General features: G+C 42.9%; 1 protein-coding gene across 1 annotated transcript in view; it reads left to right on the top strand.

Moving 5' to 3' along the window:
* Window positions 1-13,888: 13,888 nt before the first annotated feature.
* Window positions 13,889-15,806, top strand: part of TRABD2B (TraB domain containing 2B) — a 628,641-nt gene continuing 626,723 nt past the window's right edge. Inside the window, exon 1 of the mRNA XM_078673472.1 lies at window positions 13,889-14,661. Coding sequence (XP_078529598.1) covers window positions 14,551-14,661 — 111 coding nt within the window. The 5' untranslated portion in view covers window positions 13,889-14,550. The remainder of the gene's footprint in view (window positions 14,662-15,806) is intronic.

Raw genomic sequence — 15,806 nt, forward strand, 5'->3', positions numbered from 1 at the left:
TTTACATGACCACCTTTCTTTCTTGATTCATAAGGTCATGAATTTGCATATATCTATATCTCTATCTATCTATCTGTCTATCTATCTATCTATCTATCTATCTATCTATCTATCTATATATATATACATACATACATACATACATACTTATATATACATATGTATATATATTTACAGTTTTTTTTACTGCTACAGTCTATAGTTTCATTAAGTGCACCTACCCTGAAAAATATATGAGCAATTGAAGTTTTATTTTTTTAATAGTTTGCAGTGTATCCAATTTTCTCTAAGATTGCATTGGATGCAACTGTAAGTGCCCATCTCTCTATGGTTTTTGCTAACCTTTTGTCAGTGTCATCAATAATCGCCGGGCAAAGCAATTCTTGCTGGCCATCTAGAAGACATTCGACAGAGTGATTAATTGAAGTTTGACCATGGCTTTCAATTCGTTTGGGTTTGCTCAGTCAACTTAGCATGTCAAATCCATTCCATTGTGATTGTCATTTTTGAATTCAAGAAGAATACTAGAGGAGTAGTCTTTTGCTTACTCTTACATAAATTTGTGATTCTGACTTACAACGTTCAATTCTCTGTTAGTAAAAGTGAATAGAAGCACAGACCTTCCCGTTATTACTATTTATATCAGAATTTTCACTGAATATTCACATTGTATTACCATTTTAGATGTTTTGGGGTCAATTCACAAAGGCATGTAAGAATATATCAAAACATACAACAGGATGACTATGTTACGTACTTCAAAATGCCTTTGTGAATAGGCCAATTTGTGAGTACACTACTTTTCTTGAACCTGCTGGCCATCTGTCATCTTATGAAATGCCAAATCATTTGATATTCCAGATGATATCGAGAGAGTCAAAACATTCCTGTACGTGTCATGTGTTTAATTCTAAATTGTGATTGCTGTGTTGAAATTGCACTGTAAATTATGGCATAAAACTGATCAGTCATGGCTTTCACACCAGAGATCAATTTGCTTTTTTGTGCTGTCTTCTATACATCACAAAGCACACCACTGTGATATGGGGAGACTGGTATTAATGGACAACGGGGCGTTGCCCTACCACCCTCCGGGAAGAGTCAAGAACAGGGAAAATAAACACAGAGCGGCTGAAAAGAAATTACTGCTCTGAGGGGTGTGCTGAATCTCCTCGGTGAACTATAGTGATCTTTGCAGATGTCCTACTGCGCATGCGCCAGCTGGGCAAGGTTTTCTTTGACCTGCAGCACAAGCTACAGCAGTGACATCCCATGAGAGGGAGTGCTGAAGTGGTGTCACTACTGCCCCTAAAACAACACTGGGAGACAGGCATGCATCATCTCTACACAGACAAAGAATAGGCCGCAATACTAGTAAGCCCCAATCCTGCCCGATCCTTGACACATATTGGCGGTCAGTCACACTTGCATTATCCAGCGGCATAGGGAGCACTGTGCCTCATACCTGGGAAATATACGCACTACACCTCTTTCATACAAATAAATGGCAGTAAGTCACTTCCTGCTTCCTACACCTGGGCATACTGGTCGCCAAGCGACTGATCACAAAACGGTGAATATCACCCGAAGCCCTTAACTCAACAGCCTGGAGACGCTCAGTATTGGTGTGTGCCAAGCCTGCAAGTGTCACATTACACAAAGAAGACACAATGGTCTCCACAAAATCACTATAGCAGTTAACTTGGATGCCGCATTACATGATTTCCAGAATGAGCTGACACCAGAACCAGGCCCTTTAGACACCATGGCCATTGCAGAGCTGAGGACAGTAGACACCCACCAACCTCAGGCATAGTTGACGGGGACATGTTGGGTTCGGGGCTAGGTGTTTACTTCCCATAAGTTATAAAACACCTGGAGCTGGTCATCTTTAAACTACAACCTGCACTAACACTTATTATAGGTAAGGGTCAGAATCCCGTTAGTTGGGCCAAGTTTGTTTCCCCTTTTTTTCTTTTTTTCCCCCCATTATTATTATTTTGTCCAGTTCCTTTCCCTCCTGCCTCCTGTTGCTACCAAGTTGAAACAGGACTAATGCTCTGCTAATACCACACAGGGTTGGCCCCAAATACGGCAACTGCCTTTGCTCGCCGCATGCTACCAAACATGATGCATAAGAGGAGCCCGACCCCTAGGACATTATTTGAGTCCTCATCACTATAAACGAAGAGAAAATTGAAATGTAGATAAGTTGATACTTGTCCTCTCTGAGCATATTGTTTACCCAGCATTGTAATTACCATTGTAAAATTGATCATTGCAACGTAATTGTTTAAACCTTTTGACAAAAATTAAAACAGATTTTTAAAAAATGAGAGGGAGTGCTGGATTAGAAAGTCATGGATCTGGTTGTATTTGGGGCGCATGAACAGTGACCATGGGAGGAGTTAAAAAAACTCCATACACTTTACTGGCTGGGGATGGGGCAGGACCAATGAGGACAAGGAGGGAATAGGTGATAACAAGTTATTGATTATCACAGAGGGGCAGGCTGTAGGAGGGCTGCGCTCCTGGCAGTAACACGTGTTTAGTACTGCATTTGATTTCACTTTGAAAAATACATTATGGAGCTGAGCACAGAGAGTGCTCATTATCTCGACGTAGAGGACCAAGAGGAGGGAACCAGCTGCAGACAACAATTGCAGTAGTGAACTGAGAAGTAAGTGTGCAGTTAAGCCTGTGCATCAGGGGCACCGTGCCCCCCACCCCACGCCAGCCCCGTCCCTGATTTAGCAGCTACAGAGGGAGTGGGATTATTAATGGGCCTCTCTGTCTGCAGCTTGGCAGACAAAGGCTCATAATGAATTTGGGAGGGTGAGCAATTCAAAGGAAGTATGGGTGGATGGATGGAGGGATGCATGGATGGATGCATGGATGAATGAGTGAAAGGATGGATGTAAGAAATGAAGAGTGAAAGGGAGAGAGAGTGTATAAGTGAAAGGGGGGATGGGTGGATGGATGGATGGATGGGTGAAAGGGTGAATGGCTGGAGGAGTTACAGGATCAATTGATGGATGATGAGAGAAAGGATGGGTGGATGGGAGATTGAGTGAAATGATGAATGGATGAGTGGAAGTGTAAAAGGATGGATGAGTTGATGAATGCATGAAGGGAAAATATTGGATGAGTGAAAGGATGCATGTAAAGATGGAAGAGTAAAACAATGGATGGATGAGTGAAAGGCAGGGCAGATGCATATCTGGATGAAAGGATGGATGGATGGATGAGTGAATAGGTAAGTGGAGGGATGGATGAGTGGGTGAAAGGATGGATGGGATGAAGAGTGGATAGATGGGTGTAAGAATGGATGGCTTAGTGAAAGGGTGATAGATGGATGAGCCAAAGGGAGGATGATGGATGGATGGAGCGAAAGAGTAGACGGATATGCAAAGGAGTGGATAAGTGAAAGTATGGATGATTGAGTAGATGGATTGGTTTGATGGATGGGTATCCCTGAACCAGTGGTGGCTCTCCTTTCTGGGCTTCACAGCTACACTACACACTCCTTGTTTTGTGGTTCATTTTTACTGTATCTAGAGGGAATACTTATTAACGCTTGGTACAATAAAAATAAAACGTAGACCCCTGCAGTATTGCAACAAACTGAAGCAGCTAGTGACATTGTTTAGAAGTCCCTAGCTCATTCTACCACTGTGAGCATGTCTGTGTGACTATGTGTGTGAGTTAAAGTGAGAGAGAGTTAGTGAAGGAGTAAGTCAGAGTGAGTGTGAATGAGTGACAGTAAGGATGAGTGTGTGTGAGAATGAATGTGAGTGAGGGAGAATGACAGTGACTGTCACTGAGGGTTACTGTGTGTGAGGCACAGTAAGATTGAGTAATTCTGAATGAGTGAGAATGAGTGGAACTGAGTGAGACAGATTGAGAAAGAGTGAGACTGATTGAATTTTGAGACAGAGTGAGACTGAGTCAAAATGAGACAGTAAACTTAGGGGGTTATTTACAATAGGCCATTGCTGCCGGAATGTCACTTTTTTACACACACCGGTGGCACAGGCCTCTCAGTCATATCGATGAGACGAAGCAAAGCCACCCTGCGTGACTTTGCATGGCTTCATAGGTATGGAGTAAGACAAGGCAGCGCAAAGCGGTGCATGCCTTACTCTGGATCAAGGAGGCATTCCATTGGTGTTGCAGTGGATGTTCCCATTCAACAGCCATGGATGTTAATGATGAATCCAGATTTACAAAGTCAAGTTAACTTGGGGCAGCACAAAACATTACGCTTCCCCAGAACAGGCGTAACGAGGAGAAATGTTTTCAATTCCCCTCATTTTTCCTCTTTCCATGTATGCTGCATTCTGCAGCGCACATAGAATGAGGACAACACCTCCATGGATTGTTTTTGTGCAGGAAATTGATCCTTCCTGCACAAAAACAATACTGTAAACAAAGCAGAACAAGAGTGCCTGTGTTGGCCCTAAGCACCAAATTGTGCTGAAAGGACAGGAATGCACTGTATCTCGTACATAAGGTGCATTCCTGCCCTTTCAATTTGGTGCATGTCAGCGCAGCAAAAAGAACTGTGGTACTGCCCTACACCAAATCTTTGTAAATAAGGCCCTGAGTGCAAGAAAGTGTGAGTGAATCCTTCAAGAAGAAGCTCATTTTGATCCAAGGATTACACCACACAACTTTTAAAGCTCACCAACAGCCCCTGACTGGAATATCATGTCATTTTAAAGACATTTTACCTTTAAATTATTAACTTTATCTGAGTTATCCAATAAGAAGATATAGAAAGTTGATGAGAGGACAGGTCATAAAATGTTGTGCTTTTAAAAAAGCACCAGCATAAAAAATGGGCGAATTTGAGTTGTAAACAGCTCAAGGCAAAATGTTCTTCGCTATAAAAGATATGCAATGTCATGCGATGTTATGTTACGTTACATTATGTTACGTTACATTATGCTACCTTATGTTATGTTATGTGATGCGAACAAAAAAGTGCATAGCACTATATTTACAGCGGTGAGCTTTGTAGAGATGTCTGTAACTTCATACCCTGATCTTGAGAATTCTCAAACTGCTTTAGAAAAATGTCTAGCTTAAACTGGGGTGGAAAAGTAGTTCCTTTGACATGGATAGCAAAGAAGCACGTCATACTCAAAATTTAAAATGTCCACTATAAAAGTAATTGCAAAATAACACTGAACAAAAAAGTTTAGTAATTGTATTAAACTCAACAAAAAAGTACAATGAATTATAATGTTTCGCTCAAAATGATAATAATGTTGCATGAACATGCTTTATACAACTCTTTTTAGGGAGATTTGAACTGTGTTTCTTGCATTTTGTTGTTTCATGCAAAGCATAATATCATGTCCAACATAACGTTTCTTAATACAGGAGAGCAGATTGTAAATTAGTTTAAAAATATTCTCTGAGTATTTCTCTCTGGGACATGATCAGTCACCGAAGATGACCACTCAGTGTGAAGTAACTAATACAAAATATTAACCAATGCGGAATGTTTGGTAATATCAGCATTGCTAAAACAATAAGTCAGTTCATAGAGGAATTCTGTGGTGGTATTGCTTCATTGTGTGGCGAGCAGTTGTTCTGCTGTCTGAAGACTTAACCCTCTGTTAGTGTTGCCTGAGGAGGTAGCCTGTTTTATTTTTGCCTGAGCATCTAGCCTGATTTAAGCCCTTTTGTTGTCTGGAGGATCCGGAAATCATGTGGATTGAAGCCACAACAACAACATGACCTCATACTCACTCCTTGTGTGCAACATCAATTATAAATTGTACCAACAATTTCAATACATAATGTGAAGAAATAAATGGTCTGCTACTGGCGAAAGAAAGAGCAGGTGCCTAAGATTCAAATTTTCACAGCTCCTGGAGCCAGGTATTCATAGAAATGCATGAGATAAAGTCCTCTCTGTGTTACTCTTGACGTGGAGCTTAGTAAATTGGAGGATTTCAAAGGGCAATAAAATAAAATTTGAGATTGACAACAGTCCCAAATAGAAAGGGCATTGGATCCAGTGTGCTAAGCCCTGTTGGCAAACCGAGAGGTGTTAATTCCACACTGACTGGTTTGTGAAAAGGACTTCATTTAGTGAGGTAAGTGATGTACCAATCAGTTGCATTGTAAAATGTACATTAGCAGGAGGTCACAAAACGTCCTGACACTTGAATATTAAAGAGATAAGAGGCATTTTACGACCCTCTGCAAATGTGTAGGCCTGGAAGAGACAGCAGGCCTTCACTCCTAAGCTTGCATTCCTTCCAAGTGAACATGTTCTTAAAAAGAAGAGTGTGTCCCCAAAAGGACATAGACAATGTTTTTTTTTAGATGTTGACTTGGAAAGAAAGACACAAGGAAACATGCAATGCCCCCCTTTCCCACTGCCTGCTCTCACCGAGGCCGCTTGTCCTAATTTCCAAAGGGGCATCAATCTCCTGAGGACATCTTCCTCTTTGTGAATCACTTACGACCTCAAATTGAGTGCCACTGACTGATGAGTAGTTTGTGACTGGAATTTTAAATTCAAATTGTTCATCCATTTTATTGCAAATTTTGGGAGGCAGGCGTCCCTCTGACACACCCAGCTATTTGCGATTCTGGATGAGCAGGGCATATTGCATAGAGTCAACATTTGTGCACAGTGGTTTGCAAGAATGGGGAATGCACGCAGTGTGGGAAGGGCCTGATGTGCTTCCCTAAGGTCCATGCTTGGTAAGCTGTGTACTGTTCCCACTGCCAGCTGCACACCTGCATGCCCTAAGCAATGACATCTGGGAAAACGAAGTATATCCGGTAAAAAAAGAATTGCAAGTCATTGAAAAAAAACGTACGTTTCAGTTAAAACGCTGTTGAAAGTGGGTGGTGGCACTATGAAACAATACCTGTTCTATAGTGTCTGCAACACAAAAATGAAAAAGCATTGAAATTCACCAATTAAGGGAGCTATGTTACCTTACTCAAGCCCTGGTCATGTTGAGCACATAATATCACACATGGCATCAGTAAGAATGCCTATCTGTCACACTATGCCTGGAACAAAACATGGATCAGGCACCTAGAAGTTGCTTTAACACTTTGTTTAGTTCGTCATGGTGCGTCATGGTGGTTTTTCTACAGAGAGAACCCTGAAAATCAGCAGTCATTGTCCTGAATAACCCTTTTCTGCTCTTCCCTCATAAATGTATTGCTTCTATTTGGTCGCAGTTCCAATGTCTCTCATGCCTACAGTCCTTAGGGTGATATAGTCTGAGTCTCTTGTCCTTCCTTTCTGTCCATACTTGATTCCCATTGGATACTCCCTGTTTCTCTGACACCTTGCCACACCCCAAACATTCACTGATAGAGCAACCTTTATGTTAATTTATGCCAGGAATAAGAGGTTATTGTTTAGCCTGAATGTGTGTTTCTGTACTAGGGACATCTTCCTTATATGACAATGTAAACTTTTTTTAATGCATAATTTCGGGTAACGCAAAAAGAACAATTGATGGACAGAATGCAGAACAATGTCATACATTCACCCTAGAACAGAGATCTAGGCCTAAATCCATCGTTTTTTTACTCACCATGCCATTCTTTGGACCCAGCCATATGCAAATCAGTCTTGACCCTGTGCCCAATCGGAACAGTCCAAGACTGATTTGCATATAGCTGTGTCTGAACTGGGGTGGCAAAGTCAGCTAAAGAACTATGATGGATTCAACCCAGATCTGTGACTGGGGGTGTGTGTCTGAAAAGTGTCAGCGCTCCGTCCATCATCTTTTTGTGTATATATTCACCCCAGTACAGTGATCTGGGCCTCAATCCATTGTTATTTTTGCTCACCATGCCATTACAGTTTGGACCCAGCCATATGCAAATCAGTCTTGACACTGCGCGCAATGGGACCAGTCGAGCCCGAACTGCCAGGCCAGGTCCTCCCTGGTCTGGAAACAAGCATCCTAGGTCCGGTTTCGGGGTTTCACTCCTCATCAGCCAGGATAGCTTGACACCAGTGGCATGGAGAGCACATTACAAACATCTGGGCATACTTGTCCCACTCGGGGTGACAAATGCAAAAAAAATAATTGATGGACAGAATGTACATTCACCCCAGTACAGAGATCTGTGCCTAAATTCATCTTCTTTGGCCCACCATTCCAGTTTGGACCCAGCCATATGCAAATCAGTCTTGACCCTGCACCCAATGGGAACAGTCCGGCCGGAACTGCTAGGCCAGGTCCTCCCCAGACTGGAAACAAGCATCCTAGGACCAGTTTCGGGGTTTCACCCCTCATCAGCCAGGATAGCTTGACTCCAGTTGCATGGAGAGCACGGGACCCACGTCTGGGCATACCCGTTCCACTCAGGGTGACAAATGCAAAAAGAACAATTGATGGACAGAATGCAGAACAATGTCATACATGTACCCCCTGTACAGAGATCTGAGCCTAAATCCATTGTTTTTTTGCTCACCATGCCATTCCAGTTTGGACCCAGCCATATGCGAATTAGTCTTGACCCTGTGCCCAATGGGAACAGTCCAGCCCGAACTGGGTAACAACAATTATTGAATACTAGTGATTTTTATTATGAATTCTACACATAAATATTGAAATAATAGCTTTGCACTCAAAACAATGTTAAGATGACATGAAGTGTGTTTATTAATGTGATTTAGTTGTGCCAGTTTTTCCCGAAAGACTAGTTAATATGTAAGCTGCATTGATGTTCTGTTCATCTCGCTCCGCTCATTCCCATCCCATCATGTCCCCCTGTGTGTCTTTTCCCCCAACAGTCTTCGCAGAGCTACAGTACACTATGTGTAACTAGTTATTTTCCTTAGACTGCATTTATTGTGAATTGACTTTTCTCTGTGTTCTAAAAGTATATAATTCTCAAGGACTTTTCCACTGTATTTCCGATGTGGCCTGGCAAGAAACACTGGGTTATGGGTTATTGTTTAAAAACAAATGAATCATACTGTGGTCTGCATCTCCAGACAGCAACAGCGCAGAAGCTGATGGAGGATTTCTTAAAAGTGGGTTAGTGTTGTGTGCTTTATTATGGTGTTTTGCATTTTGGTCTGCCTAATATGTGCTATCATTTGTCATGCTATCATGAATTTGCAGTTTTCACTCCCTTTTTATTCATAAAATGTGTATAAACCCCCTTTTTTGAGGGGTTGAGCCAGAGATCTTACAGAACATTTTGCAGCTACGAACTCTGTTTATTTCTCTTGTGGTTTTTCTGTTCACTTGAACTTATAATTATTCTAATTTCTGATTATGTACTCTGGATGTATGTCTTCCTGGCGTTTAAACATGTATTCTGTACCATCGGATTTTTTAGGATTTTGTAACAAACCCCAATAACTTTTCCTTGATCCAGAACTCAGTCATTGATTGAGCCTAGTTACTTATTTTATCACTCTGCTAAATTTATGTTAGGCCTGATGTTGAGAAAGGTGTTCTTTATCACAAGATCAAAGGTGATTGAGTGGAACTTCTAAGGTAAATTTGGGAGATCTTAATTTTGGGGTCCATTAAAAAACAACAACGAGTCTTTATTTTAGTCTGGAATTCAGCTGACTTCCTCTCTCAGCTGTGAAATAGCACAAACCGCATTCCCCATGTATCCTCCCATTCCACAATCACAACTAGGACCTCAGACTCCGAGCTTGCATCTTCCTTCACAAACTACAAGTATGTCCCCCAGAGAGCACCAATAGGAACCTTTTAATTGACAGTGACCCCACTTCCAAGACACCTGTCTCCTATGATCTTAAACATATTCCTCATAGCCAGTTTCAACACTGTCCTTGTTGAATACACATTGCCATGTCAGTTCCCATATCGTCCATGTTAAGTATGCATTGCCGTGCCAGTTCCCATATTGTCCATGTTAAGTACACATTTCCATGCCAGTTCACATATTGTCCATGTTAAGTTTGCATTTGCATACCAGTTCCCGTATCGTCCATGTAAAGTACACATTTCTATGCCAGTTCCCATATCATCCATGTTAAGTACTCATTACCAAGCCAGCTCCCATATCATCCATGTTAAGTGCGCATTGCCATGTCAGTTCCCATATCATCCATGTTAAGTACGCATTGCCATGCCAGTTCCTATCTCGTCCATGTTACGTACACATTGCCATGTCAGTTCCCATATCATCCATGCTAAGTACGCAATGCCATGCCAGTTCCTATATCGTACATGCTAAGTACACATGTTGCCATGCCAGTTCACATGTCGTCCATGTTAAGTACACATTGGCATGCCAGTTCCCATATTGTGTATGTTAAGTACATATTTTGCCATGCCAGTTTCCATGTCGTCCATGTTAAGTACACATTGGAGTGGCAGTTCCCATATCGTCCATGTTAAGTACACATTTTGACATGCCAGTTCCCATGTTGTCCATGTTAAGTACACTTTGCCATGCTAGTTCCCATATCGTCCATGTTAAGAACACATTTTTCCATGCCAGTTCCCATATCGCCCATGTTAAGTACAGATTTTGCCTTTGCCAGTTCCCATGTTGTCCATGTTAAGTACACATTGGCATGCCAGTTCCCATATCGTCTGTGTTAAGTACATATTTTGCCATGCCAGTTTCCTTGTGGTCCATGTTTAATACACATTGGCGTGCCAGTTCCCATATCATCCATGTTAAGTACACATTTGGACATGCCAGTTCCCAAGTTGTCCATGTTAAGTACACATTGGCATGCCAGTTCCCATATCGTCCATGTTAAGAACACATTTTGCCATGCCAGTTCCCATATCGTCCATATTAACAACACATTTTGCCATGCCAGTTCCCATATCGACCATGTTAAGTACACATTTTGCCATGCCAGTTCCCATGTCGTCCATGATAAGTAAACATCGGCATGCGAGTTCCCATATCATCTGTGTTAATTACATATTTTGCCGTGCCAGTTTCCATGTCATCCATGGTAAGTACACATTGGCGTGCCAGTTCCCATATCGTCCATGTTAAGTACACATTTTGCCATGTCAGTTCCCATGGTGGTCCCATTCAAATCCCTACAAAAAATAAGACAGAAATCCTCCCCCTGGTATTCATCCAAACTTCGATCCTTAAAACAGGAATCTAAGAGATTGGAGAGAAAATGGAGGAAAGACTACAGCATTACCAATAAGCAGAAATATAAAGAAGCTATAAAACGCTATCAAGGTGAAATTAAAGCAGCCCAATTAGCACATTATGAAGAACAAATTATTCTGGCTGCCAATTCCCCCAGAGAGATCTTCCGCGTTGCGAAGGGTCTCCTTGAACTGCCCAGATCTGATACTTCTCATATGGCTTCCACTATACGATGTAGTGAACATGCAGAATTTTTCCAAGATTTTTTTTTAAATATCTACTCTGCCTTTCCGAGCTCACCTTACCCTAGTGATCTCATCACCACAGACATGCTTTTGCATGGCCCAGATCCTGCACTCAAATCATTTCCCCCAATCACTTTAGTTAGATTATCGGAAATTCTTACTCAAATTAAGTCCGGCTCCCCATTGGGCCCAGCACCCCCTCAAGTACTACACAAAGCAGGAAAAATTATACTACCCCACATGCTTAAACTCATGAATTCGTCTATGGCTATCTGCTCAGTCCCGGCATCCTGGAAGCATGCTATGGTGAAGGCTCTCCTAAAAAAATCTAATCTAGACTCAGACGATCTAGGCAACTATTGTCCAATTTCTTTGCTCCCTGTGATTATTAAGGCTCTAGAGCAGCATGTTAACCTAACCATCTCTGAATACCTGGAATCTTACAACCTTTTACACCCCACACAAACAAGCTTCAGGCCTCGTCACGGCACGGAAACCGCCCTACTCTCTGGGGTGGAGGAATCTAAATTGATCCTTGATCAAGGGGAGCAGTGGCCATCATTCTCCTCGACCTGAGCTCTGCCTTTGATACGGTGAACTTTAAAACCCTGGTTGAGAGATTTAGGAGGAAAGGCATCTCAGGTGAGGCACTTAAATGGATTGAATCCTATTTAGAGAAGAAGACCTTCCAGGTCTTTTTAGGGGAATTCTCATCTGCAGTCTTAGAGATCAGCTGTGGTGTCCCGCAGAGATCTTCCTCGAGTCCCACTTTATTTAATGTTTATATGCAGCCATTGGCTGACATTGTGCTACCCGATGGGATAAAGATTGTCACCTATGCAGATGACAACCAGCTGGTTATATCGCTTAATGGCCCACACATAACTCTCCCTCAGACCTGGGAATTTGTTTAAGGAAGGTGGCTTCGTGGATGGAACACTCCTGCCTAAAGATGAACGGTGGAAAAACAGAGCTAATGGTTGTAGGTAACACCTCGGGCGTCGATCTGAAACAGGTCTGGCCCAGGTGTCTTGGGCCTGCTCCCTCCCCAAAGACCAAGATAAAAAAGCTTGGGTATCTGGCTAGATAGCTCCCTTAAATTTGATGACCAAGCTGTAAAAGTCACAAGTGCATGTTTTAGGACCATGTGACTTCTCCGCAAGATTCTGCCCCTTCTCCCAATGAGTGCCAGGAGGACCTTGATCCAGGCCCTGGTTCTATCGCGACTGGATTGTGGAAACTCCTTATATTTGGGAGCGCCCACAGCTACCCTGAGGAAACAACAGACTGCACAGAATTGTGCTGCTAGACTACTGATGGGGGTACCAAAAAATAAATCTGCCAAACAAGCCCTTAGAACTCTTCATTGGCTACCGGTCGCAGAGAGAGTTAAATTTAAGGCCTTATGTATAGTTCATAGGACCTTTTGGGGTTTGGGACCAGCCATTAACAGACCTCTAATCACTCCCTGCCAACCAAGGAAATTGCTTCACTCCTCCAATCTCCATCTGGCAGTCACATTGAAAATAATAAGGTTGAGAAGTGGAGGCAGATCATTTACCTACAATGTGGCAAAACTCTGGAACACGCTGCCCCCCTCACTCCCTTATCCTTGGCGAACCCCTTAATCACCTATTCCGGAAACTGCTGAAAACTTGGTTATTCAACCAATCCACTTAACAATTATACTGCTCTCTGGCTAGTCGCAAGCGCTGGGACGCCCTTAGGTAGCTATGCGCTATACAAAAAAAAAAAAAATTATAATAATGTCTTCCATGTTAAGTACACATTGGCACGTCAGTTCCCATGTCATCCTTGTTAAGTATACATATTGCCATGCCAGTTCCCATGTCTTCCATGTTAAGTACACATTGGCATGCCAGTTTCCATGTCGTCCATGTTAAGTACACATTTGGCGTGTCAGTATCCATGTCGTCCATGTTAAGTTTACATTTTGCCATGCTAGTTTCCATGTCGTCCATGTTAAGTACACATATTGCCATGCCAGTTCCCATGTCTTCCATGTTAAGTACACATTGGCATGCCAGTTTCCATGTCGTCCAAGTTAAGTACACATATAGCCATGCTAGGTGCCATGTCTTCCATGATAAGTACACATTGGCATGCCAGTTTCCATGGCGTCCAAGTTAAGTACACATATAGCCATGCTAGGTGCCATGTCGTCCATGTTAAGTACACATTGGCGTGCCAGTTTCCATTTCGTTCATGTTAATTACATATTTTGCCATGCCAGTTTCCATGTCGTCTTACACATGTTGCCATGCCAGTTCCCATGTCGTCCATATTAGGTACACATTGGCATGCCAGTTCCCAATTTCAAAAATCGGATTTCAGTGAGTTTAAATAAAATCCCTAAATTTCCGTGGGTTGGGTTAGGAAAGATTCTGGGCATAGATTAATGCCTGTGACAATGTATGGTTGGTCCAATTTTAAGCAAGTGACGCGGGGTATCCTGAACGGCATGGGGAGAACTCGGTGCGGCTTTCTGAGGCTCCATTCATTTCAGGCTCAGAACATGAGACCAGCGCCCTCTAGAGTTCAAAGCCCAGGTCTCGGCTAGAAAATAAAGTTCACGCCGGGATGTTTGGAAAGCTGGAAGCTGATTTGGAAGCCCGCGCTGCAGAGGACAGAGTTGTGAAACTTCCTGGCACAAGCTGATATGCAGATCAGCGTCCACCCCTCCTCGCGCCCGTTTAAAGAGCAATCCCCCAGCCCAGCCCCCCCGAGTAGCCCACCTGTAGTGCAGCGTGGAAGCGAAGGGTTAAAAGTGGTTCTTGCAGCGTAACCGGATCCCCCCTCTAACTTGTTTGCCGGTTCTGGCGCTGCTTGTGCTCCACAGACACGGGAGCACACTTTGGACGCACACTCTCGTGTTTGCCCGGATTATTCCCAGCCGTGACAGCACCTCTGATTGCCTCACCCCGCCCTCCCCGCGGGCGGCAGGACAGACCCCCCCATCCGCCGGACCGCTCTCTCCGCACAAGCTGAGGGGACTGTCCCAGGCAGCATGGCCGAGGCGTCCCGGAGCCCTCTGAGGCGGTGTGACCTTGCGCACACGGTGTGACTGTGCTGTCCCTGCCTCTGCTCCCCCCTGCCCTGCGCGGGCCGCATGCACTTGCTGGCTGTGGAGGGGACTCGCACGCTTTGAAACAACTTCTCCCCTGAAGACAGGATGCAACCCCTGGCCGGGCTGCAATGGTTCATCTTGAGCGTGCTGCCGCTGACTCTAACCTGCAGGAAGCATCAGGTGGACCCCACGAGGCGCTGTGAGCCCCCCAAATCGGTGAGATGACCCCGTTTATGACTGCTACCCTCACCTTTGCACTTTCTAACTTTCCACCAGTTTGCCTCTCTCCCTGTTGTTGCCTTTGCAGTCTCAGGCGCCAACTGCAAATATTGACCCTAAATGTTCACGACCCACATCAACAGCACAAAGCAAGCGCGCTAATGGGATGTTTATGCCTCTTAGAGGTGCTTCACGTTCTTGTTTGTACTGACACACTCACGCTCTAGTGTGCTAATGGGGGTTTCACCCAGGGCGCATTGACAAGGCGCGCCTCTGTTGTGCCATTCACGTGCAGTTCATTTAACATTGTTTAGTTTAAAGATTTGTATGACTATTGTAAGCAGGCATTGTGTGCAGAGACATGCCGTGCATCCTCATTCTGTGCTACATATATACATTATGCGTAAGGCAGCACTGGTTGGCTGTTGCTGACAAGGCGACATTTTTTTTTAAAGAGTCCTTTCATTTGCAAAACATCTATTTGTCTATCTTTCTATCTATCTATCTATCTATCTATCTATCTATCTATCTATCTATCTATCTATATACATATATATATATATATATATATATATATATATATATATATATATATATATATATATATATATATATATATATATATATATATATATATATGTGTCTGTCTATCTTCCTGCCTGCTGGACTATCTATTCCGTCAGTCTCTGTCTATCTAGCCTTTTAGCGCCTAGACACCACTAGGTAGTATAGAGCCCTCTGCAAGTTTAATTTTCATTTCTATTTGTCTATCTCCCCAACCCTCCCTATCTATCTATCTATCTATCTATCTATCTATCTATCTATCTGTCTGTCTGTCTGTCTATCTATCTATCTATCTATCTATCTATCTATCTATCTATCTATCTATCTATCTATCTATTTCCATCTATCTATCTATCTATCTATCTATCTATCTATTTCTATCTATCTATCTATCTATCTCTCGCTCTCTCTCTCTGGCTCATCTCTACCTACCTACACATACACCTTTCTATATAATTATCTGTCTCTTCGTACATCTGACTGTCCAGCTGTCGGTCTTCCAATCAAACCTTCTACCTTGCTACCTGCCTTGTTCTCTTAGTGGAATACATTCAGTCTCCACGAGATACGAACTCTAA

Source organism: Lissotriton helveticus, chromosome 1_2, assembly GCF_964261635.1.
Source record: "Lissotriton helveticus chromosome 1_2, aLisHel1.1, whole genome shotgun sequence".
In the NCBI taxonomy this organism is placed as follows: domain Eukaryota; kingdom Metazoa; phylum Chordata; class Amphibia; order Caudata; family Salamandridae; genus Lissotriton; species Lissotriton helveticus.